Source organism: Argiope bruennichi, chromosome 5 (genome assembly GCF_947563725.1).
Source record: "Argiope bruennichi chromosome 5, qqArgBrue1.1, whole genome shotgun sequence".
NCBI lineage: Eukaryota > Metazoa > Arthropoda > Arachnida > Araneae > Araneidae > Argiope > Argiope bruennichi.
The window spans coordinates 82,675,245-82,701,294 of NC_079155.1; the positions used below are offsets into that span (position 1 = coordinate 82,675,245).

The window sequence follows — 26,050 nt, forward strand, 5'->3', positions numbered from 1 at the left end:
CTTTAGCTAATAATAATAAAGAAAAGTTCATAAATTTTGATTTAAGTTAATTTTATTTTTTTATATATTAAGTTTTCAGAAAATAATTTTTTTTTTATAATCGCAATTTTATTTTATTAACTAACAAAAAAATATGTGAAACTATGCGATGGGGCAAGTTATAACACATTACAACTTGCGAGATTCATCTTGATTTGTATTTGATTCATGCAGTTCCACTTCTTGTCTTAAATCTCAGCATGTGCCCTTCAAAGCTAAGGTTTCACCTTGGAAAGAGCTCTAATAAAGGCTAAATTATTATTATTAATAATAAAATTATCTTATAAAGTGAAATTCCTGAAAAAAGAGAAATGGCAAAAGAACACAACATAATTATCGAGAAATTCGAAACAACAACAACAACAAAAAAGGATAAAGGAAACTAAAAGATTTAAAAGGGGAAAAAGTATTCCAAAAGAAAAAAATAAATGAGAAAAAGAGAGAAAATAAATGAATAGACGAGGATTTTGAACTAACATATAAATTCTGAAAAAGCGGTTTTGCTTTAATTTGTGGAGATACATTCATACATATAGTTACGGAACTTTCTATACTAAGTCCGTAAAATCAACAGGTTTGCTTGTAGTTTGTGCATGATGCAACACAAACAATGAGCCCCAGTAGCAAATGACAACTTTATTAAGACGAATACACAGACAACAAATACACAGCTGAGACGCACACAAGCAATACCAGGCAACACATTTATTACAAACAAATAGTAATCGGTAGCTATCAACAATCACAGCACATAAAGCTGCCAGACAGAATTCAGCAGGAGGAGGGAATCTACATAGCTGCTCTCTACAGTCTCTCCAAAAGCCTGCAATTCTTCACTGCCTCCTCGCTTTAGCTGTATCCAACTGCCGACTCACTACTACATGACTGACTGCTCCACGAATCTATACTGCTTCTATAATAATCTCCTAGTTTCAGCACACAGCTCAATTCTTGAATGCCTGCGCTTCGCTGGATTGATCCAACTAATTGGTTGTTGACTCGCTATGCAACGCTAAACCTCTCGACGACCTTATACACTACTGTCTGTGGCTTGGACTACCAGCCTCTTATAGTTCCCGGAGCAAAGCAGAGAAGGTTCGGCAACAATCAAGCACATCTCGGTTTCTATTGGCTGTATCGCCAAACTTCTTAAAGATTCCAGTATCATCCATTTTGTCGCCAGGAACGGAGGGCGGGAGGATCACCGATCCGGCATCCCATAAGTATCCGATAGAGATGATAGCATATTCATGGCACTTACCAGTGATTCAATTAACTGCGCTGAGAAGTAGCCTTACAGATTCGTAACAATATTATAGCATATTATACAAAATCCCATTTTGAAGTAATGTAGGGTTATTTTCAGGAAGATCACGTGATTCTGAATATTGCCGACATAATAAGGATAACATCTCAGCTGGGATTCCCTCTTTAAGCTAAATCATACCAGTGAGAATTACTTCGGTCCTGACAGACTTTGCATACACCAGACCCACTTACACATAGTTGGTCTTCTATGATATTAGGTTTCAAACCATAGAAAATATGACCCTGAAACAAAGACACACCATGACCAGTAATTTTCATGAAGGATTGAATATATAATTTGCAAGATTTTGAACAAACGTGTACGATAGGAGACAGTCTATCATTTGCTTTTGTTAACTGGAACTCTGATGCAGACTGCCTTTTATGTTGATTTGTTAAATGATTTTATTCTATATTTTATTATTAATTGCCTGATAACACTTATTATTACTATGAAAACTGATAATAAATTATAAAATGTCATGTGTACCTTAGTTTAAAAAATAATGATAAAGAGGATTTCATTTTATTTCTATAATTTGATAAGGTAAGTTGTTCAATAAGTTCTGAAAAAGTATCTGATGGTAAAATAAAGGAAATTGTAGAATTTTTTTTCTCTGATGCATATTATAAATAAATAATTAAGCTATTAAAAATGTAGTTACAATAAGAAATTGGAATTATGTTAAAGAATACAAGCATCTTTCAAAAAACTGTTGCAATATGTTCAAATTTCTCTACAGATTAATTTGGCAATCCCAGCACAATTCATATTCCCCAACAAACCAGTTGATTGACAAAAGTAGTTAAAACTAACAAATTGTTTTAATCTACTGCAAAAGAAAAAAATATATATATGTTAGATGTTTCATTAAATGTAAAATTCTGAAAATAATGTTATTGATGAGTATATATAGATTAACATATTTAATAGGTATTGCTTATATATATAGTATAATCAGCTGAAAAAAAATATAAAATATCATTTCACATAATTTGGATTAACTGACATTCCACTTTTCCTACTTTATTTACATATTACTATAGTAAATAATACATATTACTATTACATATACATATTACTTTACTTATGTAAAATAATATGTATTACTCTATTTACATATTACTTTACATAATCATAGTAAAAAGAAATCATATCATAGATGGGGAATCATAAAAATAAAATCCATGGTTATTTTTAAAATAAATTCTAAGTTTAGGTAATAATAATTTTTTTTTTCAAAAAAATCAATTGACAATTTTAAAAAATAAATTTATTCACAATATATACATGTATATGAGATTTATAAAAAAAAATTACATTTCTCCACATTGTGATATAATAACAGGTATTTTTGGCTTGTTATTTGGACCCGTTGGAACATTTTCTATCTTGCGCATAACTAAAAGGCCATCCAAAATTCGACCTATAAATTGAATGGACAGATCTAAGATTAAATACATGAAAGAATCATATTGATTTATTAATATGCAATTGAACTTTTAAGCATACATTTGATTAAAAACAAGATCATTTTGAAGATTTAAAGAATTTTTTTTTTCATTATTATTGCTTAATATTATATCAATTAATGAAAGAGAACAAAAGTTTTTCAGATTAAATAAAATAAGAATATTTTTTAATATCAAATTTACTAGAAGTCTACAGTTAAAATAGATCTACTATATAGCCCAGTAGTATTTCTTAAAATATTAAATGTGAATTGAAAAAAAAAAATCTTTTAACACTTTTACATTTTTTTTTTTTTTTTTTTGTAAAAATTGACAAGGGAAATACATTTCTAATTTGCTAGACCTAGATCAATATTGCCTTATCTTGATGGATTAAAATTATATTAATACTTTTCAAGAATATTTATCACTGAAAAACATATATTCTGTGTTATGATATTTGTTTCTAAAATAAGATTATAACAGCTTTTGGTATTAATTTGTGCTGTTTTTAAATAGAAACATTAACACAATTTCATAATAAATAAAAATTTTACCTAATAATAAAATAATAAATAATAAAATATTTACCATAATATACTAATAATTTAAAAATGCAAATAAAAAAATATTCTATGTAATAACACACATATATAAAATTTAAGCAATTAAAATAATGTTAAATTAAAATCTATATTTGATTATACTAACAGATAACAAATTTTCTTTTCAGATTAAAGAATTTATGTTTGTTCAGAACATTAAATAAAAAGAATTTACCAAAAACTACATGTTTTCCATCCAAAAAGTCACATTTAGCACAAGTTATGAAAAACTGGCAACCATTAGTGTCTTTACCACTGTTTGCCTAAAAGATACAAAAATAATTGAAATTACATGATTCAAAACATAGTAATTTTTCTTCAATATCCAATTTCTTTTAACATTGCTGATAATTTAAATGAGAAATAAATTTAAAAAAAAAATGATACTTAAATATTATTTCTTACCATTACCTCAAATAAATATATTTCTAATACATTTTTGTAAAAATATTTTCCTGTTAATTCCTTTTTTTATTAAATATACATTATCAGATTTTCTATGGTTAAATAAATGAATTTTGTTTTAAACATTTTTTTTAAAATTTGAAATAAATAGAGAAATCAATAATGATTAGTATAAAATTAACTGAAAGGAAATAAATATTAAGTAGTGAACATGAATAGAATTTTCAGAATATAGTGATTTAAAAAATATACTTAAAAAGAAATTATTGTTATGAATCTGTAATGCTGCTTCCTAGCATGGTTCGTTCCATCATAAGAAAGAGCTTTCTATGATCAACTCTATGGGATGCTGATCAGATGCCAGAACAATGATCCTCGGGCTTGGAGACAAAATAGATAGCACTACAATCTTCAAGAATTTTGGTGATAAAGCCATAGGAAACAAAATATGCTTAATTGTTTCTGAACCTTCTCTGCCCTGATCCAGAGACTATAAAATGCTGGCAATCTAAGCCAAAGATAGCTGTCTAGAAGTTTAGAGTTGCATTCTGAGTAAACGGCAAATTGCTGGATCAGTCCAACAAAGTGCAGGCATTGCGAAATGCTCATGTGAGCCTTGATGGAGTTAATTGAGCTCTGTTCCGAATCCTGGAATTTATTATAGAAGCAGCATCGAGTCATGTGAGGAGTAGCCAGGCATGTAGTAGTGAGTCAGCAATTGGATGCACTTAAAGCGGAGTGACAGTGGTGAGTTGAGGTCATTTGGAGAGACCATAGAGAGACTCCTTTCGCCCACTGAATTCTGTCTGGCCGTTTTGTGCGCTGTGGTTGTTATTACTACAAATTACTACTTGTAGACTACTGTTTGTTATAATGCGCTGTTGTGTATTGCGTGTGTTCATCTATATATTCGTTTCTTCTTGTTAATAAAGTCATCATTTGTTACTAAGGCCTGTTAATTGTGTTACACCATACACTCACTACAAGTGAACCCGTTGATTTTATGGACTTAGTGGTGAAAGTTCCGTAACAATATTTATAATTTTATAACAAAAACAAATAATTTCTTAATAAATGTATGAAGATATCTTACAAGGAAAAAGAAGATTAAACTCTTGTTTTTTAAGTTAGTTTATGTAATTCTTTAAATCTTATAAAATAATATCTTAAAAAATTATAGGTAATAAGAAATATGGCTAGAAGTAACAATCTTAAAAGCTAATATCCAATAACAGATTAACATTATATCCATTAATAATATAATATCCATTAACAGTGTTTTAATACTATTGACAGCAAAAAGATCAGATGCCAGAAATATCAAAAAAAAAAAAAAAAAAAATCAGATAAAAGTACCCGATAATTTTATTTCATATTGAAATTGAATATCAATACCAGTCTGCTTCTAATATTGCAAGCTGGGCATCAAATCAGCTCTAATATTGGCACAAGTACAAAAACCGATATTCTGACAAGAAAAGAAATGTTTAATGATTGTATTAACCCAAATCTTCGTGTTATGTTAAGTTGCACTAGGAATAGTTAAGTATGCATTGATCAATATAACATGAATTTTTCTTTGTCTGTAGGTATAATATAATGCCAAATACAAGCCAATGGTGAATTAATGTCAAAATTAATAAGACAATAAGTAAAAACATTTTCAGTACAAAAAAAGATGCTATCTTTTACAAATAAAAGTCACTATTATCATTTTTCTTTATAAAAAAATCAAATTTCTTTTTTCTCAGGAAACAATTTTTAAAACTTTTTTTAGTTATGAAAATTATTTAATATTTTTTGTACACTTAAGGTTTCTCAAAATTCTTTACAATATTTGGATTTTTACATATAAACTATAAATTGCATAACTGGCTTTATAAAAAAGGCAGAAATTAAAAAAAAATTAAATAAATAATTCTTTAAAATTCGTAACACAATTTTAAAATTTGCAAATTCGTGAATTAATTAATTGAGTTTTTAAGCTAGCAATTTAGAGGTTAAATGATTTTTGAAAAAAAAAATGAAGAAATTGAAACCAATTTATTAGATTGCATTAAGAAAACTCTGAATGATAATACTATGCAGAACAAGGGGGGAAAATACACATACACTTTTAATTAAGAAATCAGAAATGAAAAATATAAATTTGTAGATAAATATAATAAATGTTGCTACAATTTATGGAATTATTACATATTTTTTCATTAAAATAGGATCAATTATAGTTTTTAATATATTTGATATTTTTTTCAGTTTATTATCATTTATATATCTCATTTCTTATAAAAAACATTTTTATATTCTCCAATAACATGAAATAATTTTAGTTATATTCAATAGGAAATTAAGAGATTAATTTTTTTTTTTTAAATAAGGAAAATTGTACATCAAAAATTTTAAATAACATATTTCAACATAATATACTAGTAAATCTTTACAAATAAATAATATATACAGTGTTGAACAATCTGTAGTATTGTGTATGGAATTAAATACCATTGAAAGTAATCCAGGTCCATCATGCTTCAGTTTAAAATTTTCATCCACAAAAGTAGTTGCTCCATATATACTCATAACTCCTGTACCATCACCCTATTGAAAAAACGCAAATAAAAAAATATAAAAAATTCTGAAAAAGTTTTAAACTTATATATAAAAAAATGATCATCAAAGAATCTTTGCAGTAGTTTTAAGTGATTTTAATCATTTAAGAAATTTTCATTTAAGACTGAAAAGAAATATCATACTCACATTAACAAAATCTCCACCTTGAATCATAAAATCTTTGATAACCCTATAAAATAAAATATCAAAGTATGAAAATAAATTTAAAAAAAAAAAGAGAGAAATCTTTAAAATATTAAACTTAGCAGTTAAAAAGCTTCACTATTTTTTTTATATATAATTTACAAAATACACTGGGAACATGCAACTCAATAATAATCTTACTAATATATATATATATATATATATATATATATATATATATCGAAAAATTGTTACATTTTATAAAATATGTAAAAACTATAAATAAGATACTAAAAAAAAAAAAAAAAAATGTATAACAAGGGAAAATATACATTCTCCTTTTAGAGAATTGTAATTTCCAATTTAATTAATATTTTTTCTTCATTTCAGTGTCTTCATAAGAAACAGTACTATTTAGTAAATTACTTCAACAGAATGACTAAATTTTCAAGGAAAAACAACCAAATACATGTAATAATTAAAAACACACACAGTAAGATAATAAAAAAGAAGTTTCATAAATTTAATCAAATTCTCTATTTATAATAATTTGTAATCAAAAATCAGAAAAATAAATACAAGCAACAATATTTCCAGATGTCTATAAGCAAATTATACATGGAATTTATATAATTAAAAGAAGAAAAGATGAGACAGAAATAACACTTCCAAATTCATAAAAATAATAAAAATTAGTTAACCTTTGAATTTACAATACAATAAAAAATGGACATAATACTTAAAAAGTCTGCAAGAAAACCCATTTTTAAATTTATTGACCTATTTTGACCCAAAAATTGACCCATTTTTAAATTTATAAAATGATTATTGTAAATAATAATAATAAAAAAAGGTCTTTATTGTTCAAACTTCACCAAACTTGAATGTTGGCATTCCTTCATAAATTCATCACTAAGATTTGATGATATCACTGACATTTAAGGCATAGGAAGCTAAAGCTTCCCAGTCAACCCAGAATCCCACACATAAAATAGGTCAATTCTGGTTTTTGAATTTTGTGATTGTATATGTGAGGTATTCTATATTAATACTTCTATTCTTACTTCTCAAAATTCTTTTGCATTTTCTGTTCTCCTTCATAGTTAAAATTTTCATCTTATTGAGAAAGAACAAATGAGAAAATAATATTTATGAGGATTAAAATTATTGCTCACTTGTGATAAATTTAACAGCTTCTTAAACTTATTCAATTTTACAATACATAATCATTGTTCAATTAATAAAATTGTTTTTATAAATCTATAGTTTACAAATTTTAGTTTAGTTTTTCATTAATTGGATAATTTCATAAAAGTAATTTTAGTATCTATAAAATAGTATTTGCTCTAGTTGCTCATGATTTAATTATTCTGCTCATAACTGTTTCATGATGCAAACATTCAAATAAAGTGGCCAGAATGTCATGAGATGCAAAATTTGAAACATAAATAAATAAAAGAACACCTAGTTGGTAAACACTGTGGAGAAGAAGGATATCAAGGCCTCTGGAGAACATATAAAGTCAAATCTACCATCTCATAAGTAAATTCAAGAAAATATGGAAGAATGTGGAAAGTTATAATACCAAAGCCAACCAGAAAAGTAGAAATGAAATTTTAAAAAAATGAATCTCTTAAATATTGATAGATAGGACCTACCCCTGTGACCTCATTGATTTAAGGAATCCATTGAAATCCTAAAAAACTTTAATTTCCAAACTTGATTTAAGCTGCAAGACTTTGTAAAAAATCAAACAGAAAAAAAAGGGGGGGCTCTGATTATACACATTCTATATAATTCTAAGAGAGAAATAATGAATCTTATACTCCATAAGAAGTTCTGTTCATTTGCTAAAAAGTTGGGCAAATTTTTTCTCACTCCAAGATATGAAATAACATCAGTAATCAAAACTGCCAGTAGCTAATAAGACCATCACTCAGAAAGCTGGCTTACTCCTAAGAGCACAACATCTAGATTTAAATCAATTAAATAAACATCCAGTTAAAACAAGTATTAGGCATCAGAGAATGTTGTTGGATAAGATTATATGCTCCATCAATGTTTTCCACCATGATTGGTGCAAAATCGTACTTTATGAACTATATCTTTTTTAAGGCATTAAAGTATGAAAAAAAAAAAACTTACCTATGAAATATACAGCCTTTATAACCTATCGGTACACCATCCTTTTTATATTCACCAGTACAAAATTGTCTGTAATATAATTACTTTGTAAATATTCAGACAAGACATCAAAAAAAAAAAAAAAAGATTCATAATGCATATATCCGTTAAAGAATTCCAATTGATAAACGGAAGTTTTACAGTAAAACTGGTTAATATATTAATTACTTTAATATTTAAACATAATTTCAAATGGAAACAAAATATTTACTAACATTATATTACAACTTTGTAAAAATAGAGTTTATCATAATTGTTTCATATTATACATACAATATCTTACAAACTTTTATGAATAAATAAGATTTTGATACAAAGCTTAAAAATAACATTGGGAAACTGTGTTAAATGGTAATTACCATTTAACTAATTCTGAAAATTAATATTTAATAATTAAACCAATCTAAAATTTTAAGAGAATTGTCTTGAATTAGAAATATTATATTTTACATTCAATATCATATCACAGTTAATACCAAATGTGCAAAATATTATGATTTTGTATAATTCACAAGAAACCAGATTTTGAGAAATAATAATCTAATTTACTAATTAAATTGATGACTAAAAAATATTGGCTTTAGGTCACATATGAAAAAATATGATTTGTAATTATTTAAGACAAGTATCAAAACACTGAAGACAGCTCTTTGTCAGTGTAATATATTTAAATTTAACACAAAAAATATTTAATATATTTTTTTTTAATTTAATACAACATTAGAATATATTTTTCATTGAAAAAATAGCAACAATGTCATTGAACACCTTTATGCAATGTTAGAAATTACTTTACTTCATAAACCAAAGCATGCATAGCTAAAACTATGCATGTTTTCAAAAGTATGAGAATAGAAAGTAAAATTGATATAAATATCATTTTTTTAATAATACTAATTATAATTCAATAAACAGCATCATGATTTTTAATTTGATGACAAGCAGCATTTAATATAATTTATAAAATTATCAAAATTAAATTACCTTGCTGTTATAACTAATTTAATGTGTCATTTGAGTGATATTATTTTAATATTCTTTCTAATAATTAATTAAGAGTATAATTCTATTACACTCTTTCTAATAATTTCTTATAAAAAAATCTCTTGCTATACATATTTAACATCCAGGACATACAAAAAAGGATTAAAAAAATTACAAATATTATTAAATTACCTGAAATTTTCAGCTGTTTTTGGAACCACATCTGCAAATAATTCCATCTTCATTCTGCCAACTTCCTAAAAACCAAAACATTATTTAAATAAAAAATTTTTTTCATATTTTTGAAATTTTACAGTTATATTATCATCACATGCTTATTAATTTCAGACAGCTTAGGAAGTGTCCGATTTTTTTTTTAATACTGCAACCAATGTCATATTTTGTAAAAGATCTCAAATATAAATGACTTTAGATAAAGTTCTTTAGAACAATAGAATGAGATATTAGAATATTTTCTATCAAGATCACATTCCTTTTAGCACCAACAATTTCATTCATAATAAAATTACAAAAAAAAAAAAAAAAAAAAAAAAAAAAAGAATTGCACAAAGTAAACTTATAGGCTTGATTATCTTAATAAAAACCAAAGCAAAACAACAGCATTTATTCTTTAATGTAAACATAGATATATTGAATACTCAATAAAATAACAACTATCAATTTTCATAAGAATTATATAAAAGAAGTATAAATAAATGCATTATTGCTTGCTTTTATCATCATTATTACTACATAGCCATATAAAAACAATGTTTATAATGGCTAAAATTAACATTTGCTTTTTCTTTGAGTAAAATATTTTTTAAAAATACCCATATATTCAAAATAAAACACAATCAGTCACTTTTGACAATCAATTAATTCATCAGAAATATTATGGCAGAGTTTAACTTCAATAAGATACAGAATAATTATACACAACTCGATATTCATGATTTTCTTAACAAAGTATTTTTAATCTAATGACAATAAGCATTAAAATTTATTATTTTAACAGACTACACCAATAATGTTTATTATTTGCATGAACTTCATAATTCAGTGAAGTTGAATGATATCATAGTATCATTAAAACATAATTGTCAGAGTTAATATAATTTTTTACCAAAATATAATAGTTTGGGTTAACATAACTGTGATATAAACATAATAATAAATTTTCTATAAATATATAACATTAATATAAAAACATTTCATATAAATGTTTTTCACAGCACAGTAAGTGATCTTTCACATTTCTCATGGCAATAATAATAAAAAAAATCTTTCATCTTTAATTTTCAAGAATAGTAAAAAAATACGATAAAATAGTTAAATATATTATAAAATAATTGATTCTTTTCCGCCTTGGCTGGAATCTTTTTATCCGATTCCCTAGTATGGCCTAAAAGAAATATTCTGAAATAAAATTTATCAATTTTCTTAAAAGATCACATACAGTGAATTCAATTGTGAAAGTCAATGATTCAAAAAAATTTCAACTAAAAGCTCTTTTTCACAATTATAATAGCTACAACAAAAAATAAACATTGATTGACTAACTGTTGATCCTATTGTAATATCAAAGAAAACAACAGGGTTATTTGGATGGCGAAGTTGTTGCTGTATTTGATTCCATGTAGCCATTATAATGCTTTAAATTATAATATTTAAAGAAATAATGTTTTCAAGTCCCTTTCACGTTGACAAAAACAAAAAGCAAATTGTGTTTACAAAACTCAAACCGGTGAATTTGAAGTAGCACAGTTACAGTGACTTAAAGCTTTCTTTTTCTAAAAAAATTTATTAAGGCAGGTACGTTAAGCTTGCAACAATAAACATTTTGTAGAAATATATCTGTATAAAATCAAAAAATTTACAAAAAAATAGAATTTTTAATATTTTAATTATATTTCTTTATATATTACACAGCTATTTATTTAAGTTGCAAAGCAACTAAATATGGCAACAAATAACTGCATAGCGGTCTGCTAGAATGTTGTTATTGTTACGAAGTTGTGTATTTACAGGTTTACATCTTGACAGATGTTATATAAGTTAGAATTAATACGGAAAAATGAATGAATCACCTGAAGAAATTTACATTGGTTTATTGGAAAAAATAGATGAAACAGAAAAATTAATTGAAGAATGTAAAAGGTTACCTGATATTTCTGGTAAATCTAAGTTGCAGCGAAAAATAGAAGCTGAACTCAAATTTCTTAAAAGAGTAATTTTTTTTAGTATTTGTTTTTCTACTTTTCTTTAAAATTCCTATTTATATTTTAAAAAATTCATAATTCATTGATTAATGTAGTATAGTAGAATTTATTGCATAGTATTTCATAACATTTTTTAAAATGCTTATTTTTAAATTTTAGCTCACGAAGAATCGAGATAAACTAAAGGTAGAACACATAAGAAGCTCAAATATTTATCATCTATCTGCGATAGTCCGCAGTTGTATTGAAATGCAAGGGGTTATAAAAGTTTTGGAAACATTTTCATATGTAATAGAAGATGATGAAGATGAAGCTTATGAAGTGTCCTTAACAGTTGATATAGTTGCTGATTATGGAAAAACTTGGGTCAAAGTTGCTACACGTAATCCTTTCCATTTATATCAAGCCTCAGTTGGTAAATATTTACATAACATTTGGTTATTGCTTGACCTTGATATTTAAAGAATACTTGGAATAGTTTTGCTACATTTTTTTTAAAAAAATAAAGTATTAAACATCCATTAATGTTACAAATAATTTAATCATTATCCAGTGATAAATTTAGTTTAATCTAAAATGTTTTGTAACATTTAATTGTTTTGATATCTTGGTTATAATTATTGAGTTTAAAAAAATAGTGCATTTTACAATCATTTAGTACCATTATGGATACATAGTTGTAATATCAATATCATTTTGTAGCAAATTACTAATGATAATTTAAATTGGACATTTAATTCCATAACTTTTGTAATAAATTAATATTGAAAATTTTACATTTTGTATTTCATGGAAAATGTTATTATGCATTATCTCGTGTAGTGTGTAGCTAATTTTTCAATTAGAATCGATAAATTTGTCTTTGAGTTGTTCATATTTATTATATGATTAATTGCATTCATTTATTCATATAATGAATTGTTTTTTAAAGCGTGTATGTGTCAAAACTTCTATGCTTTAAATCCTTAAAATGTATTAGATTAAACTCTTTTATTTCAGCATTTTTGAAACTGGATGATATTTTAGCTGCAGAACATAATATAAATATATGAAACCTTTTATTATTATTATATTACTTGTCTATTTTTTGCATTAAAAAAAAGATATTGTTTTCATTGTTCTAGTTAGAGAATAGAAAAAATTTTAATTGGAAAAATTTTCATCTACCAAATATAATAAATTTTCAAGTTAAATGCAAGCTACAATTTATAAATTAGTAGATTCAGATGATATGTCTTGCCTATGATAACATTTATATTTTCTTTTGTAATTTATTTCGATGTTAAAAAAAAATGTTGCAAAATTTTCAATTATATTTTCTATTAATAATTTGTTTAGTTAGTGAAGCTTTAATTTATTTTGCTATAAATTTATGGTATTGAAAAATTTTGTTCTGTATTTTTTCTTTTTATTTTAAATGAATTTTGATGATATTTCATTTGTTACTATATTAATAATTTTTAATAATTCTTTTTATATTGCCAAAAGTTAAAATTAAAATATAATTTTGAATGGTATTTTATTATTTTAATCTAAAAAAATTGATAAGAATATCCAGTATTTCTCTAAAATAATTAATGTTATTTTAAATTAGTTATTAATTAAATAACTAATTTAAAATAACATTATTAGTTAACTAATTACTAATTTAAAATAACATTATTAGTTATTAATAAATAATGTGTTGAAATATAGTTAATCAAGCTTGTATATGAAATTCCTTATCTTTTAAATTCAGTTATTGAATCTATAAATAGTTAAATTTCTTCTTTAAACTATATATTATTCAAATATCTTCCCCATTAATAAATATTAAATTTTCCATGTCTTTCATGCTGTAGGTCATGGAAAATATGGGCGCAAATCTATCACTGAACAGATTGAAGATATGATAGAATGTGCAGAACAGAATCATCATATGTTTGCAGCCCCTAAAATAGTTGTTCGTTTAGCTGCAGGTGTAACCAAAGAGCTTAAAGAACTTCTAGATGAACTGGGTGCTCAAGTTATTGGAGAAATAGTTAGTTCAGAAACTGAAGAAAATGTTAATGTTACATGCGATAAACAGCATGATTTAGTTGATAGCTTAGAAAATCAGCTAACTTGCTTAGAAAATATTCATTTAAATATTGATGAAGATTCAGAGCATTGTTCTAGTGATATTATTTCTTCAGAATCCAATGAAGAAAGTAATTTTTTCAATTTACAGTCAATACCTTCTGAAGCAGTTCTAAATTTAGATGTATCCACATTTTTAGCATATGTATCAAATATGACAAATGGACATTGTCATGCAAAATATAAAGAAAAACTCTTAATGGATTTAGCGGAGATGGAAAGAGCTCATCCTGTTAAGCCTGTATTAGATCAATTATTTCAAGGTATTATACTCAAAATTTCATGATTTTTTTGTTTTGTTTTTGAGTGTTAAGATTTAAATTTTCCTGATTTGATTTTAAGTGATTTGTGCTTTAAGTGTTTCTGAACTTGTATTGAAATGAATTCAAAATCGTGAATCTTCCAATACATAACACTTCCAATAAATCTTCGATACCATCATTAAGAGCTAGTGTCATAAAACATTGTTAAATTAAATAATATAATAAATTTGTGATAATGAAAGATCAGTTGTTTGAAGTTAAAATAAATTTTCTTTTTAGCATAGAACTCTTAATTAATTAATTATTTATTTTTTCTCTCAAGCATACATGATGTTTATTTACTCCATTTATCATATTACAAACCTTAGCAGCTATCTTGCTTATTGACATTTGCAACTTAGTGTCAGTTGGTGATGTGAAAGATAACCAGTTGGTGGATTGTAAACCACATCAAATTTTAACATATGACTTTTAGCTCCATGAAAGCTGATACATATTATATAGCTTTATAAAAGCCTCTTTTCTTTAAAATATTCAACATTCATTTCAAAATAATTTGCTGAATCTGTCTAACTTACATATTTCATTATGTTCTATTCTAAATTTTAAGTTGCTGGTTCAACTCAGTTGTACTGTTGGCAACCAATTAAAAAATCTACATTTTCGGACATAGATGTTTTTGTAAAGAATCATTATATAGGATTGAATGTTACATTTTCCTAATAGTAATTATCGCTTTTTAAATAATCTTTTAATGAAGCTTATGAACATGAATAATCTTTGCATAATAAAATGTACCTTAAGTGCAAAATGTAATATTGAATCTGGAATTCATTAGTAGGTTTAGATTAGTAGATTTCAGATTGCATAAATGCACCCTGTTATATTATGTTTGGTTTTTCTTCTCATTTGGCAAATTATTAATTGCATTATTTCTTTTCATTTTGTAACTTTAAAGACCGAAATTCTGGAGTATATTTTTAATAAATTTAGATTATTGTTGAATATTAATATTTTGTACATATTTTAGTTTATTTCAAAAATTATTTAGAAAAATATTATTTACATAAAGATTTCAAATAAAGTTTCATATTCTGATTTAAATTTGGTCTATTTACCTTTCACATAATTTTGCTTTTACAGATATTCTTTTTTTTATACTTTGCGAATTTTAATTGAGTAATTGTTCCATTCTTATCTTAATTTACATAAGATAAAGCAAAGTTCCCAAAATCATAATTTCCTAGCTTACATTTTTTTTTTTTTTTTTTTTTTTGATGAATCTATTATTATCCTTATTGTTCAATGATCTAAATAGGTAAAATTTATTGATCTAAAATTTGAACTACTAAAAAAAAGCATTGTGTTTGTTGTTATAATATGTCCTGATATTTTAAATATGCTATTTAGACATCATGCCTATGAAGTGAAAGTGACTTGTTTTTGAAATAAAATAATTATCTAATTATTATTTTATATGTCATTGTTTTTGAAAACATATGTACCATACCAGTTTTTACTGACATTTTTATCACATTTTTTATGGTTTCATATATTTCATGTTTCATCATTTTGGGGGGGGGGGCTAAGTGTATTTTTTAACATGATATAATTTGGAAATCAGATTTTTTTTCATGTTTCTTTTTTTAAAAAAATCATTAATTTTTTCTCTTGATGAGAAGTGCTGTTTTTGTTGTTGCTTTAAAGTACAAAATCTTTTAATGTAGAAATTTAATGCATCTCACTCAAAATTAAAATGAATCCTATTGCATATGCAAGATTATGAAATACTTTTTTTGTGATTTATTTTATTACCTTATACGATATCTCTATATTTATACTTATTATAAAACTTTTTAAACCTTCTTGTTTTTGGCAGGTAGAAAATTAGTTTGTTGTGAAACTGCTCATAGGGATTTTCTGGAAATCCTTTCAACAGTTGGTGGTGAAACTGAAAAACAAAGAGCTTCTGAAATGCTGGATAAAGTTTCAGTTATTCCAGACAATCCCTCCCCTAAAGCTCTTGCCTTGGAAAAGACCAGCAAAATAAAAGAAAGATCAAAGGTATCTAATTTTCTTATTCAACTAAACATTTTTGCCTTTAACTAGATGAATTAATTTTATTGTAAAGGAAGATGGATGACTTTAAAATTATGGCAGTGAATTATGAAAATTATCACATTGATACAAAATGGCTTTATAAAAGTTTTGAAAGCTTCAAATTTGAAGTTCCAATGAAAATAGACTTAATATAAATTTTTAAAAATGTATATAATAATTTGCAGAATGTCAATTACCACCATTAGATTTTCTTATATACTTTCAGAATGTGAAGTGTTTTATGTTTAGTTTGATTATACAGTAAAACTTCAGTTTGCATTTCAGAACAGGGCTTCATCTCATTGATCAATTTGGTCTAAATTCAATACTCAATTGTTTCTGGTATAAAGCTGATTTGTTAATATTTGGGCATATAGCTTTTTACTTTTTTGAATTATTGTGTTCTAATATGTATAGTCCGTTAATCTAATGATGTATCTGGTTCATAATTTGTTGCAATTTTGCATTTCATATGCTAAATTTCATCCATCTAGCTATTACATTTTTGAGTTATCAAGTCCATATACATACTAATAGAAAACCTGCACAATTTGATTGACCTTTACAGCATATTATTAAAAATGTTAAAATCCATTTTTCTGGCTCATTGAGTTATTCAAGTTACTATATTCTTGCCAGATATAATTCCAGAAATGTATTTGCAGATTTAAAGAGTTCGAAATTTCAAATATTTTCCAAAATCCTGAGTGAGATTTTTTTTTTAAATTAGTGAAATTTGTAATGACAAAGTAACAATCGAAACTGATTGAATAACATTTATTCTGATTGAGCAAATATCTCAGCTTTCTCAGAATCAAATTAATTATATTAAATTTACACTATAGTAATACTGAGATTTTAACTCAGCCTGTGACACAAATTTTTACTATTGCTATGATTTTGAATATTACTGATAAACAAATAGTGGAGCATTTCCTTGAAACCTAGAAAAGATATTATTTTCTAGAAAACTAATTACAAAGAGAATTTTAATTAAATAATTTAAAATTTATAAACATTGAAGCCCTAATATTATAAGTTAATGATCTATCAAATTTTTTCTAGAATCTTACAAAAAAAAAAAGTACACCTATTCTGTTTTATTGTTTACAAATGTTGCATTGGCTAATGTAACATTTGGAATCACAGTTTCAAACGTACGTCATTTTTATTAGAATTTTATTTGTGAATTTTTTTTTTTTTGTATAAACTAAAGATATTTTACTGTACTTTTTAACTGTACAAAATGTGTGTGCAATACTTAATAAAAATCTAGTTTTATTTTCCTTAAATTTTTTTACTGCCTTTTATTGTGATTGACATAACTCATTGATCTGATTTTTATTTTATTATAAGATGTAAAATAGAGATTGTTTACAACTTATTTTTTGAAATGTAGCAATAGTGTTTTATACCTTTGAATTCTAAATTAATGTAAATAATTGTAAAAGTTTTTTTAAATGTTCCTTTTACTTTTTGAACCTATTTATGTTGCTCTTATTATATGTTTTTAAATGAAAATTATGTTGTTTAATGATTCCTCTTGCTTAATTGAATCATTATCACTTCTATGTTTTAAACCACATAATTATTTTGAAATAAAATATTGATATCTTAGGGTTTTGATTAAAAAGTTATCTCACATTCTTATTGTTAATAATTTATTTATTGAATGTTTTTGTCTTTATAATTGTTATTTACTGAATGAAACAGTTAATTATTATCATTTACATTCATGATAATTAAATTGCTCTTTTTTTTTATTGTTTTGTGTACTCTAAATAACCACTAGCACATTGCCATGTATGTGTTAATGCCATTTAATACTGTAATGTAACTTTTCATCTTCTTTCTTTTTTCTTAAAAATAAATAAAAAATGTTAGAAATTAAAAATAATTAGAAATTATAATTTTAAAATGCATCCCAAGACATGAATAAAAAAAATAAAGAAATAAAATTCCATTAATTTTTTTTAATGTTTTAGATTGTATTTGGTACTGGGGATTCTATGAAAGCTGTTACTGTTAGTGCTAATTTGGGCTTTCTTCGAGCTGCACAATCTCAGGTAATTTTTATATTTTCTCCCAATAAGTTAAATGATAACAAGCATAATTTCCAATTTTTTTTTTTTTTTCGCTTTAATGCTGGATGTTTTGAGCCCCATTTTATTTCAGGCCATTTTAATTGTTGCATGCACTTAAATATCTTTTCAATTTTTGACTCATGCAAACTAATTTTCTGTTTTATTTATAATGTAGGATTTTATAATGTGACATTTATATCACTAACTTTTTTTGTAACTCTTATTGCCTTCATACTTGGAAATTGTACAGTTGATATGCTGATAGTTAACAGTTTTTTTATTATGTCCTGTCTGAAATCTCTACTAATAATAAAAATGTATGTATATGTGTATTTCTGTGTTACAATTTTAATTAATTAAAAATTATACTGAATTTTAGCAATTTTTTCAGTAACTTCCAAAAATAGTATTGCAAAAAAAGAAAAAAAATGTACATCACTTCAAATGTTATTAAAAATTGATTTTAATAGACCAATTTAATAAATTTTTCAAATTTTTGCAATTTTTTCAAAATACTTTTTATTTGATTTAAATTATTTCTCAGAAATTCAAACTGATTTTATCATTAAATATTTAACTTTGTGATGTTCTTCCATTGTTGAAAATTAAAGGAGGATTCTATTTAATATTAATGTAGTTTACAAAATGAATACAAAAGTGATATTACAATGCTGTGAAAGTTAGAAAATAGATAGATTGGACATTGTAGTGCTATGATTATATTACTGGTTCCTGTGCTAAATATGTATAAGACAAATAAAATAACACATTTTATGTCTGACATTTTGATGGAATTGGAAACATGAAGTTATTTTTAAATTATTTAACTGAAATTAAATATAACTAATATCCCTAGTGAATTAGTTAGTTGCCAAAAACAATTAGTAACAAATATATAAAATATTTATTTTAACTTTCATTTTTTATTAAATTTAAAAGTTTTTACCTTGAAAATAATTATCCAAATTTTTTTGAATTATTAGAAAATTAAATACTGTTCATCTCTTAATATAATTTTTGTTCCAAAACTGTTTCTTGTTATCCATTGCAACATATTATGTTTTTGACATAGTAAACATTATTTTTGGACTTTATATTATTAATTTGAAATTAAATCTCTTCAAAGAAATAAATTTCAAATGATTTTCCTGTATAAAATGAACTGTTACTTTTGAGCAAAACAAAGGATAAAACTAATGTTTCAAGCCAATAATTTGTATAAAAATATGTGAAGGGATGAAATTTAATTCTGAAGTAAATTATGAGTCCAATCACTTTGCATCAAGATTCAAAAATAGATAATCTTTAGTGATCTATTAATTCACACTTCAATGCTTTACAGCAAATAAATTGAATCTGTTGTTCACAGAACTATAAATGACATTTCTCCAATATTGAGTGAATTTTTTTGTTACATCATTCAAACAGTTTGAAATATAGCTTAATTTTGAATAAAAAAAAGGCATAAAAGTAGAAAAGATATATTAATTTTAAGTTAAAAAAATGCTTTTAACTGAAGCCAGTATTAGAGAATATTTGAAAGGTTATCCTGTATAATCAGAAAATGCTTTATAATAAAATAAAACATTCATTCAAGTAAGTAAAAAAAATTATTTTAATAATATTTTAATTTAATACTTTATCCTTTTTTCAACTCTATTTCTGGTTTCCTATTTGAATTTATTGAATGATTGAGTCACCTTGTAATTTGAAATAATTTTTTTAAAAAATTTATATAAATTCTTGCTAAAAACTGCATGTTATGAGCTGTAAGATTAATAGATAGATTCATAAAATTTCGAGTTTCATCTTTAAAAAAACTTTTTTCCCTGTAATGAGTGAACTAGTAAATGCTCCCTTGTATATAGTCTTTCCCTGTGTTTTCTTTTCCCTTGCTTCTATGGCCTGTTTGTTAATTTTTCTTCCTGTCTTCATTTGCATAGTACATAAAACTTTCTTCCTGAATGTTTTTCATCACATATTGCAATAAAATTATTTATCATGTTTTAAAAAAACTATAAAAACATGAAATGATATATTATTTAAATCAGTGTCATTAGAAAGATAAATGTTTGTACTTTCAAAGAGGATAAAAAGAATTTTGTTGCTATTATTCTTTCAAAAGATTTTGATCAAAAATATTAGAATTTAAATTTATTTTCAAGTAATTAAGGGAATAAAGATATTATATAAAGAATTTCCATTGTGAAATATCAAGTTTTTATAGATAAAACATTATTTTAATGAACAAATTTGTTCAATCATGGCATTGTAGTTTTTTAAGACACATTTGTTTCTGGAAATGCACTTTTATCATTTTAATCTCTTTTTATTCCTTTACAATTTTAAAGTAAAGAAAAAATTTAATTAAAATATAAATTGTTAAGAATAAATATTATATAGATAGATAGACATATAGATAGATTTAGATTAAATATAAATTTAATCAAAATAACTTTTTAAGTAAAATATTTTATACTAATTAAAGATGAATAGTAGTGAGTGTTTATGTATAATGTATCATATGGTATCTATATTTTATAAAAGAAAAAAAAATAGTGAACAAGATATTTATTTATATTAAATAGTTTTGAGCATAATACTGAATGTCTAATACTATAATAATACTTAATGTTAAAGTAATTTATATATGAATAAAATTTAATTTTAAGCACTAGTAATCATTATACTGCACACTAGAATATTTGGTACTTATGGATATTAATGGCCTACATTTTACTTGTTAATTTTCAGCATATACCAAAATTGCTGAGCTTCATTTTACATAATACCACCATCTTGTCAATATTTCTTGTTTGTTTGGTAATAAAATCTGTGAGTCGTAAATATCCACAAATACCAAATTATATATATTATATATTGTTTGCATAATTTTGTTTTATCATCCTAAGATACATGAAAATAGGAATTATAGCACTAAGAAATATTGTGATTGCTTATAGGTTTCTATATACTATCTATATGCATTTAAATTGTCCTGTGAGTGTAATTTTTTGTATAATAATCTATAACATATTTTTATTCTAAAACTAATTTTTATTGTATGTGTATATTATAAATGAGAACTAATTTTGTAAGAATTTATTATTCCTTTTGATTATTTAAATAACAAAGATATTTCAAATGGTACAGGAAAATTTATTACATTTCTCTTTTCTTTTGCAGGGTATTAAATTTGTTGCTTTTGTACATGAATCTAGAGCTCTGACTGAATGTAAAGAACTGAAGAATGCTGATAATGATTGATATTTAAATAAATATCTTTCAAAATGTGTGCAAATATTTATGCTTTTAATGTGATATGTATAGCTTTTGGTGATACTGGTTTCCTTGAGCATCAAAATGTCTAAAATTTTCATAAATATTTTGTAATTCTTTTATTCATTATTTTACTATAGAATCAAACATGAATTTTCAAATTCAAAGACTAATTAAGTTTGTATAGGGATATTAAAAAAAATAAAACATTTTGCAATTTAGATTTTCATTCAAAATAAGCCAAAGTTATTGGCATTTAGTATCTTTTTATTTTAATGAACTAAATAATAGCTAAAATGATTTTTTATAACTTTTTTAAAAGTTGTTGTAAATTTCGAAATAATAATGTCATGTTGTTAATTAATATGAAAACATTTGCTTCTAATCAGTGCCACTGAAAATATTTCAAAGGCAACTAATGAAAATTGGATACTTGTATATCAACCACATGTCTTTGACAAACTTTTGACTTAACAGCATGACAGTGTTGAACTCTACATATAATTGCATGTCATTAATAAGCATAGTCAATAAAGTAATGTGATGTCTTTGGCAATTAATTGCTTGTGGCAATAAGCATATATTTACCAATTACATGCAATTAATACAAAAGTAAAAAGTGAAAATTGTTCAGGAAGTAACCAATTGAATCAATTCATTTTTAATGAATTATTCTTTTGGATTTTTTTAATTACTACTATTTGTTCATTAGTATTTCTGCAATATGATAAAACAAATTTCAAAATGTCTAAATTTTCATACAAAAACAAAATTAACGGGTAAAAATTAATGGGGCTTTTAAAGTTGATAATAAAACTAACTCAAATTTTTAAAATAAAGGATTTTTTTTAAAAATTTTTCTTTAAAATTTCATCAAATTTGTTTGTAAGATTAAAAGAAAAAAATCTGTAGAACTTGAAGTATTCCAGTAATTTAGTACTGTGGGGAGGAGCAAAGAAATGGAATGGAACTACAATGATATGATTTATTTGCATTAACTAATTAAATTACAAAATTTTACTGGCCATTTTTGATTATATATATAATTATAAAAATGTGTAGATAATAATTTAATCTTTCATCTCCTTACATGAAGGCATTTTAATGTATTTCTTAAATTTGAAGAGATTATTTAATTTTTTATTAAAAAAATAATTTAAAAAAAATAATAATAATAAAGAAGAGCAGAAATCGAAAAAGAGGATAAGAATCAAAAAAAAAAATGTCTTTCTAAAGCACAGTGTACAGACTCTAATTAAATAAAAAAAGAATGGAAAAGAAATATTCTTATCAATTAAGAATATTTGTCTAAAAATCTGTCTGATGTTTTTTCCCTAATGTAAACTTAATAAGCATATTATTTAAAATAGTAAATCAGATTAATTATATGTTTTTCTAGCATGCTTTTTTTGAAAAATTTAATATAAAGCATTCAAAATATGTGTTGAGTATAATAATAAATGCAACATATTTCTGATACATTAACAATAAACTTTTAGTATCATTTTGAATAGAATTGATTATCTGATATATAGTTCTTGCTTCCACTATATTCCTCAAGTTTACTTGTTTCCCATTTGCCCTCCACTCACATACTATTGTTTGTTTATTTTTTCTTTCTGAATTTTAAAAATGCTTATTTACTTTCATACCACATGTTGCGGCTAATTTTGGCTTTCAAAAAATTTGTTTGAACCAAATTGTTTGGAACTATTTTTTTGTTTGGTGTAAGTAAAATAGATGTGTTTTATTTCACAGTGTTAAAATTTATTTATATTTTTCTGTGCTATATATTTTATTCTAAACTTTATATTGTTGTTCTGTTTAAAATGCTATTCTTAAATTTATTTGAAAAGATAAATTTTATGCTCTATTATTTCAAAGTCATGAAGTTAGCTTGAAGCAATTTTAATGAATCTAGCTTGGAAAATTACATGGTGAGTATGATAATGTTCGATTAAGACTACTACATTGATTGAGTAAGATTGTTAGCACTTTTGAGTTAAGAAACATTGATAAATGCATTTTATTGCATAGATTTTGACAAATGAATTCAATTAAATAATTTATATGAAGTACATTTGAGAACTGTGGGCATGTATGAAATATTTTTTTATTTTCTGTCATAATAAAATTTAATTCATTGGAATCAATTTATGATATTTATTATTAGATAATAAAAAAAAAATTTCTACCCATTGATCTAATTTTTTGTCTATTATCTTTGCATTTAATAGAATTATTTATAGTTTATTATTATTATGATTACTATTTTTATATATTTTGCTGGATTTCAATGTTCATTGAATTAAGCTGAATGTATATATATATATATATATATATATATATATATATATATATATATATATATATATATATATATATATATGCAACAACTTTCTGGGCATGTATCAGTTAACTTTTTGACAGTAAAAATATCTATATTTAAGTTTGAAATTGAAAAATTCATTGGGAAACAAAATATAAAATTCCAAGATATTCATTTCTACTAATAAAGGCATGTGTATGTTGGGGCTCTACATCACACCATTCTGAGATACATACTTTGAAAAGCAGAAGTTTGTACCTTTGTTCTTTTTTTTTCCCCAAATTTTAATGAGAATTTTGATTAGAATCTACTTTAATGTGCCCCTGAAGTTTGTCACCAATGTGGTAACAAACAAGCCAACAGAATAATTTTCTCTCCACCCTAATGCTGATTTTTAACTCATGCTTTTCCTTTTGAATTGTGCACCTTTTATTTTTGCGAATTGGCGAGGTGACGTCATAGTAAATTTCAATCCTTGATATTAATGTGTATCACTATTTAATGCTTTAACCCTTTAAAGGGCCATTTTTTTTCTAGTCATATTATGTTAAAATATTTTTAGGCTTGAAATTAGAATAAGAAAAGGGATTCATTTAACTTATTAGATAAATTTAATTTGGTTAATTAATAATTAAGTAACAAATCAAGACACATCATTTTGTGTGAGATAAAGAACTGAAGCATCTAAGTTTCTGTCTTTCTAAAAACATTTGTCAGGACTTATGCCAACCTACATAAATTCATACAAAGATTGATAAATTTGGTGGGAAGCGTACTTCCCACGGCCCTAGAAGGGGTTGAAATATGTTATTGTAGGAGTTGTGAACATCAAATTAGTCAAACGTGATTTAATTGAAATTAAATGTTATCAGTAAAAAAAAAAAAAAAAAAAGTTTATCACCAAATTTTAGCGAAATGACTGAATGTGGCGCGAACGGCATCAATAACGTTACGATAACAAAAGCGCCACCGAAAAATTGTCAACCTTGCAAGGCGCCAAATGACTGCATATCAAAGTTTAGCCAACTAGTTACCAAACATAAAAGAAAAATAATTAAAAAACGAGTCTAATACTGCTTTATTATTAATAAAATTTTTGCATTTTCTTCAATTAACAAGACAAATATTTTTGTTGCATTATAGTATTTCCTCAGTATAGCAGATTTCGATAATGGCAGAAATTATTTCATGGTATTAATAGAATTTAGATTAAAAAGTCACATATATTTCCTGGACTGATATTTTGCGTTAAATTTGGTGAGTAATCCCAGATCGCTCAAAATTTTTGCAGTAGTCAAGTCAAAGATTTGATCTTGTAAATTCTTCGCTTCTTTCGAATGACCATTTTCAAGTTCTTTTTTATGTGAATTTTCTGATCTTTTAGCTGATGTCTTTTTCTTATTATCCATGGTATTGCAAATTTTTAAATTTAGTATATATTCAAGACAAAATTCGGTTTATTTAGTCGACTAGATTATCATTTAATTTTATCGTGATTAAAAGTTGAAATATGCCATTAAAATATATGCAAGAATTTAGCTTCGCTTTATTTAAGACTAATTAATTCATTCAATCATACGTATATATCATCTCTTATCTCAAATCATCTAATTTTTTAAAAAAATAGGATGGATTTTAAATTTGCTTTACGAGTTCGTTTATTTGCTTGCTACTGATAAACCCAAAACTGCGCTTGTAATATTTAAAAGCAAATGAAAAATGAAGAATAAAGTTTCGGTCGGAAATTAATAACTTTTATGAATTTTGTTAAATGGCAATTGCATAAAATATAACATATTTGATAACAGGAAATATTTAAATAGTAGCTGCTAAAAATCCCAAATTTTCCATTTCAATATAAAAAAATAATAAATATTTAAATCTATAATAATTAAAAACTAGAAAAGTGTATTTTGAAATAATGTCT

The 26,050-nt window shown here is 24.5% G+C and overlaps 2 protein-coding genes across 2 annotated transcripts; one reads left to right on the forward strand and one right to left on the reverse strand.

Annotated features, from left to right (window-relative positions):
- Positions 1-2,618: 2,618 nt before the first annotated feature.
- Positions 2,619-11,474, reverse strand: LOC129968718 (peptidyl-prolyl cis-trans isomerase H-like). Its single transcript, XM_056082895.1, has 7 exons — positions 11,292-11,474; positions 9,921-9,985; positions 8,706-8,774; positions 6,564-6,606; positions 6,309-6,404; positions 3,580-3,667; positions 2,619-2,774 (listed from the first exon to the last, which is right to left on the reverse strand). Exons 1-7 carry the CDS (start codon positions 11,373-11,375, stop codon positions 2,665-2,667), a joined length of 555 nt encoding a protein of 184 aa, XP_055938870.1. The 5' UTR covers positions 11,376-11,474; the 3' UTR covers positions 2,619-2,664.
- Positions 11,475-11,717: 243 nt separating this feature from the next.
- Positions 11,718-23,940, forward strand: LOC129968713 (UPF0415 protein C7orf25 homolog). Its single transcript, XM_056082889.1, has 6 exons — positions 11,718-11,958; positions 12,110-12,365; positions 13,792-14,331; positions 16,211-16,395; positions 18,417-18,497; positions 21,702-23,940. The coding sequence occupies exons 1-6, from the start codon at positions 11,806-11,808 to the stop codon at positions 21,780-21,782; spliced, it is 1,296 nt and encodes a 431-aa protein (XP_055938864.1). The 5' UTR covers positions 11,718-11,805; the 3' UTR covers positions 21,783-23,940.
- Positions 23,941-26,050: the final 2,110 nt, after the last annotated feature.

Bases quoted from the DNA above. Each gene is read 5' to 3' on its own strand.
- LOC129968718 (XM_056082895.1), bottom strand. From the start codon at position 11,375: ATGGCTACATGGAATCAAATACAGCAACAACTTCGCCATCCAAATAAC. The intron at 6,405-6,563 runs GTGAGTATGATA...TTTTTTCAATAG, and splicing joins AAGGTGGAGATTTTGTTAAT to GGTGATGGTACAGGAGTTAT. The intron at 3,668-6,308 runs GTATTTAATTCC...TGTATCTTTTAG, and splicing joins GACCTGGATTACTTTCAATG to GCAAACAGTGGTAAAGACAC.
- LOC129968713 (XM_056082889.1), top strand. From the start codon at position 11,806: ATGAATGAATCACCTGAAGAAATTTACATTGGTTTATTGGAAAAAATA. The intron at 11,959-12,109 runs GTAATTTTTTTT...TTTAAATTTTAG, and splicing joins AACTCAAATTTCTTAAAAGA to CTCACGAAGAATCGAGATAA. The intron at 18,498-21,701 runs GTAATTTTTATA...TTTCTTTTGCAG, and splicing joins TTCGAGCTGCACAATCTCAG to GGTATTAAATTTGTTGCTTT.